General features: G+C 49.8%; 1 protein-coding gene across 1 annotated transcript in view; it reads left to right on the forward strand.

The window, feature by feature from the left end:
• The window catches only part of TBX18 (T-box transcription factor 18), a 29213-nt gene extending 23634 nt beyond the window's left edge, over positions 1–5579 (forward strand). The window contains exons 7-8 of the mRNA XM_053603698.1: positions 1172–1266; positions 2593–5579. Coding sequence (XP_053459673.1) covers positions 1172–1266; positions 2593–3314 — 817 coding nt within the window. The 3' untranslated portion in view covers positions 3315–5579. The remainder of the gene's footprint in view (positions 1–1171; positions 1267–2592) is intronic.
• The last annotated feature ends 421 nt before the right edge of the window (positions 5580–6000 follow it).

A 6000-nucleotide genomic window follows, 5' to 3' on the forward strand; every position in this document is an offset into this window, starting at 1 on the left:
GAACCCAGGACAGAAAGACAGGACGGCCCTGTGAGGCGGCTTTCTCCCCATGCAGATCACTCACCTTTGGGGTCTGCAGGGTGGCAGGTGGCCTGGGTACTCTTCTCCAGGGCTCAGTCACCGCTCCGGACTTGGGTCTCAGGTATACGGAGGAGCCAACACTTTAGTCAGGCTATTAAAGATGTGACAGTCAGAAGAGATGTCTGAGTAGTGCCTGACACCCCGGGAAGCAAGCACTTCCCACGGGGAGACAGGCTTCCTGAAAAACACAGTGTGTCCAGATGAGCCACTGCTTAGGGCCACAGTGGCTGACGGGAGAGTTTGGGGTCCCAGTGTGCGGTCTGGAGCACAGGTAATGGAGTGTCGGGCCGAGAAGACTCAGTCACCCACATGAGGAGGGAGGACTGAGAGTCACTCACTTTAGTGGGAGGTGACTTACGTACGGACTGAGAGTCGCTCACTTTGGTGGGAGGTGACTTACGTACGGACTGAGAGTCGCTCACTTTGGTGGGAGGTGACTTACGTACGGACTGAGAGTCGCTCACTTTGGTGGGAGGTGACTTATGCATGTATTCAGAGCAGGTACTCTTGTTCTGACGTGCACATGTCATATAAACGGTTCATAATGAGCCTTTCCTATCTCTTTTTGTATCCATTGGTTAAGTGTATTTTGGGGCCGTAAAATGAACTTGATACTATTACTAGACCCACACAGAGACGGCCGTGGGGGGACCAGCCTGGCTGTGTGGGGCATAGTGCAGGCTGTGCCCGAAAGAGACACCAGTGATTTCTGGAAGATGTTTCTCTGGGCTGGCTGCTGAGACACTGAATTATGAGCAGAAATTCCTCTTGGAAAAGAAGTGGCTTTCTGGGGTGTGCTTTTGTGGCAACATCTTCCCCACCAGAGAGAGAGGTAACAAGCTGCAGCAGCCAGTGGGCTTTCTCCCCTCAGGCAGCTTTGGATCCCCTCAGGTCAGCTGAGTCTCCCAAGAATGTCTTGGATGGTTTCCACCTTCTCATGGTCCTGAAGCGTCCTCCCTGCCAGTGGCTCTGGGCCATGTGGGGGCGCCACCCATACCACGCTGTCTGCGGAGAGACTCTCTGCTGCGGAAGCCCACGGGCTCCTAACTAGACCTCTCTTGTCCACCTCCATCCTCGCCCTTCTCTCTAGAATGGGTTTGGAAGCGCTCGTGGAGTCATATGCGTTCTGGCGACCTTCACTACGGACGCTCACCTTTGAAGATATCCCTGGAATTCCCAAGCAAGGTAACTCACAGGTGTCTGGACTGCCCTGAGCCCAGGCACTGAAGTCACATGTCGTCATCTGCACCTGCAGTGGGGACCTCGTCACCACCACCTCTTCCTCAGGGTCCATCTTTTTCCTTCATATTATGGGGATGGACTGGGAAAAATGGCTTTTGTGGTCATAGGTTAAGCATGTTTTAGGCTGTTTATATTATTTCATAAACTTGACCTCATCCTTAAATCTTGTATTAAAGTTAGAGGAGGGCTCATGGGCTCCTGTGCCAGGTACATGTCCCAAGAAATTGCAGCCACCGCCTCAGTCCCTCCTTCTCCACAGCTGCTCTTTTCTCTCTCTTCGGCAGCTGGGCAGGCTCACTGGGGAGGCCTCCCTGGGCTCACAGCTGGACGTTTTCACCCGCAGGGCTCAGGTCCCTCTACAGGGAGCTGCCTCCCCTGTCTGCCCAACAGGGGCTCCAGCTCCTGCCCCAGTCAGCCCCCTCACCATGAGCCCCAGCCTGCAGAGAGAACTCAGTGCTTGTCTTAGATAATTGCCATTGTGGAAGCACCGTGGCCAGAGCAGTGAAGGTTTTACTGCCTGGCTAGCTCCTTGGGGTGCTCCCCTCCACCTGCCATCACCTCCAGCAGTGGAGAGCCAGCCATGGTCACTGTCCCTGACGGAGTACAAGTCAGCCTCCCTCTCTGAGGCCCTCAGGACTGTCCCTCTCCTGGGCCTCTGCCTGGTGTCTGCCTTGGGTCCAACAACCTGCTTTCTGGCTGGAACAGATCTGGGAGGCCTGCACTGCTCACAGCCTCACCACACCAGGGAGCTGTGCAGGGGCAGCTGGACGTGTCCCAGAGAAGCACAGGTCTCTTTGGAGCAATGTTGTGTGTTGGACCGGCTGGATCCTTACCTTTGGAAGGAAGTATATTGATCCAGAGAAGTTTTGATAAGATAAGAAAACAGAGTGAGATGAAATTTATTTATAAAGTTGCTGGCAAGGTCAGTATTTTGTAACATTTATCATAATGAGAAAATGTTGAGAAAGCTAATTGAGGGAGAAAATGTGAAAATTCCAAATGAAAAGTGACCTATCTGCTGTCAAAATTTAATCCCTGGGGAGCTAATTTGCCTTAAAAATATTGACAGAATCTTCATTTAAATTATTTCTGTCTGAACTGAGTTAAATTATGAAATCCTTGACAGCCGCGACCATGTCCTGGGCGTCCCTGCGGCCGGGCCCTGCCTTGTCACCAGCCCCGTAGGAGCTCAGGAGCCGCTGCTATTTACAGGAGTGACAGGGACAGGCGTCCGTGGTCGGGTCCTTCTTCATCTAACTTGTCTTGTAGGCACCTCGGGTTCCTCCGCCCTACTGCAGAGTTCCGGGAGCGGCGTGCCCGCCACCCACCCCCACCTGCTGCCGGGCTCCTCCTGCTCCTCCCCAGCCTTCCACCTGGGGCCCAGCACCGGCCAGATGTGCAGCCTGGCCCCGGCCGACTACCCCGCCTGCGCCCGCCCGGGCCTGGCGCTCAACCGCTACGGCTCGTCGCTGGCCGAGACCTACAGCCGGCTGTCCAGCCAGGCCGGGGACGCCTTCGCCCCGCCCAGGACTCCGGCCTACGTGGGCGTGGGCGGCAACTCCTCAGTGAACGTGGCTGTGGGTGGCGCGGATGGGGACACCTTTAGCTGCCCGCAGACCAGCCTGTCCATGCAGATTTCGGGGATGTCCCCCCAGCTGCAGTACATCATGCCCTCGCCCCCCAGCAACGCCTTTGCGGGCAGCCAGACCCCGCAGGGCTCCTACGGCACATTCCGGCTGCACAGCCCCTGCGCCCTGTACGGCTACAACTTCCCCACCTCCCCCAAGCTGGCCACCAGCCCTGAGAAGGCGGCCTCGTCCCAGGGGAGCTTCCTGGGCTCCTCGCCGAGCGGGACCACGACCGACAGGCACATGCTGGCCCCCGTGGAGGGCGTGCACCTGCTGGGCGGGGGCAGCCAGCAGAGCTTCTTGGACTCGAGGACCCTGGGGAGCTTAACTCTGTCCTCACAAGTGTCTGCGCATATGGTCTGACTGGTGACCCGCGTGCTCGTCTACCTGAGGCGTTCCCCTCCCTTGTCTGGCTTCTTTTTAAAAAAGCAACATCGAGAGAACGTATCTGCAGCTTATAAAATGTACAAGTAACGGAAAGTGAAGCTGCCGTCCGTCTCTCAAGCAGACGGCGTCTCTGGTGTGGGTGGGCGCTGTGGGGACGCAGCCGGGGGTGTCGCTGCCTGTTTCCCGGGTCCCCCACAGTACGTTTAACCGCAGTCCTCTGACCCCTTTAGAAACAAAAAGGTAAACTTGGCAACGATACTCACCAGATGAAGACTTATAACTTAATTTATCAGAAAAATGCTCTGAGCAGTTTTATACTTGCGTGTTGGTGACCAGCAGGGACCAGCCTGCACGCTCGTGATTTCTGTCCCTGTTGGACACGGTGTCAGAGCCTCGAATACAAAGGCCAGCTGAGGGCTCAGCGTTAGCTCCGAGGTACTGGTAATCATGAAGGATTAGCTTTTCATTCTGCTTGTTCTTACCACAGGTACTGTATGACTTTGGGTCTTTAAAAGCCGTAGCCCATAATTACTGTCACTTTCTTAGGGAAGGCGGAAGACACCTGTGATTCTTTTTTTCATTTTCCGTTGGCCGTATATGAGGTACTTATTTATCTGCAGAGAATAAATTTCCAGTATTTTGGATTTGGGGCTCCTTTTATTTGGTTTATCAAATAGGCTTTTAAAGAATGTTCTATAAACATTTTCAAATTCAGCTTTTGCCAGGGAAGGGAGATATGGCATGGCCAGAATGGCAGAAAGAGAATAAATCCACCTCAAATTCTTTGATTGTGGTGAGAAATGTCTGTCTAAGAAGAGGAACAGTGTTGTCACCTGTCCCTCAGGTTCGTATGTTTGGTTTTTCATTTAAGATATTTTTCCCATCTTGCTTTGAGCTTCTTGACCCATGGTATATGAGTAAGGAAAAGTACATTCATACTATTTATTTAACTCTTACAAATTGAAACCTCCCTGTCCTTTGCCTTATCCTTGAGTCTTCCCCCAAAGCAGATCCTGGGCCTTTACGGTGCTAAATAACTCTGTAAGGAATTTCAAGAGGGTGTCTCCAGCTATCTGTCTTTGTGGGTTATAGTGCAAAGGCCAAAGATCATTACTCTGTAGCCCTCTTGGAGGACTAGGGAGGAAGATACTAATTACAATAAAGGGACTATAAAACTTTTAACCTCAACAGCATTTTTAACTGTGGAACTGGAGAAATGAAGACAGCATCATTATTTTTTTTAAATCCCTAAAATAGTTACACATAGCTGCAGAGTTAAAAACAAGTAACTTTGATAGCTAACCTTACAAGATAAAGAGAAAAGGCTAAGAATACATTGTAGCCCTCCTGGTGGGGAAAGTAAGACCATGTATGTATCTGTACATCAAACCATTACATTTCATGCGTTTGACAGCACAAAGATGTAATTTCCTTTCATTGCCAAACACAATTGCTTTAACTCATTCCTAGTTTAGCTGGGAAAGGGTGTGGCTCCTGACTTGCTGGTTTATCTTAAAATAGCCCAGCTGCCGGGTGTGGAAGGCGAGACACTGTGTGACAGAGCCTGCACAGGATGGGACGCTGTGTGACAGAGTCTGCACAGGACGGGACTCTGTTACTAGATATTGACAGATTTCTTCTTGGGTTCTGCTGCAGTTCATCAAATTAGTACTGATTCTTCCATTTAAATTACCATGAAGGGAAATGAAATATTTGCAGTAGCCATATCTATAAAAAATGGTTGAGTATAGTATTAACAACTTGATAATTGGGAAAAGGCTTTGAGAGTGAGTGAGTGGCATAATTCAGGGGAAGGCATGGAGAGTGATGATTCATGCTCCCACGTATTAGTAAGGAGAGCATTTCCCTTTTCGCTTTTTGTAATTTGAGATGATACCACAATATGAGTGGAAATTTTTATTAATCTTTTTTTTTGGTAAAATTCAGCAATATTGTAAAAAAGCTGTTTCCTTTAGGTTTTATTGTAAATATTAATCACCAGGTCACTTCAAAGACTAGCCTTTTATTGTATTAAATGACATACATACATTGATAATTATAATTATATAACTGTATTTTATTAAAAAATGCTTAAGAAATTATATTAAAGTGTGTTTTTAAACCTTTTTATGATTTTGGAGAACAATCATTTTAAGTGTCTATAAGTATTGTTCCAAGAATTGGCACACATATGCACACACCCCAAACACTAACTCTGTAGCTCTCAGTTACCAGGCAGGGTGAAATGGGCCTGCTGTTCATTTTTCATGTGTTAAATATAATTTCTTGGGGAGTTGGCCATGTCATTGAAGGTGAAGGCCCTTGGAGAATGTTGAACACATGAAAATCTGAACATGCGAGGACAAGGGCGGGTGGTCTGTTTTGCTTTGAGTCCAAGGAAGGAAGGCCAGGGCACAGTACAAGCTGCTCGCACCACTGACCAGCGATGACAGATGACTTCTGTGCCCCCGATCAGTAAACATTCCAAAGGACATTGTGATGGGGTGAGGGTGCTGCTATCAAGCCCAGTCACATTTTGAAAATTAACACTCAGTTCTCTACAAGCTCCTTCCCAGAGGTCAACAGCTTTTCACAAGGGGAGCACCCAGTTGCTGACCCTTGATTTCTGGAATGTAGGGGGTCAGGAGACCTCAGCAGCTCC

The sequence above is a fragment of the Nycticebus coucang genome, chromosome 9, assembly GCF_027406575.1.
Source record: "Nycticebus coucang isolate mNycCou1 chromosome 9, mNycCou1.pri, whole genome shotgun sequence".
NCBI classification, from domain to species: domain Eukaryota; kingdom Metazoa; phylum Chordata; class Mammalia; order Primates; family Lorisidae; genus Nycticebus; species Nycticebus coucang.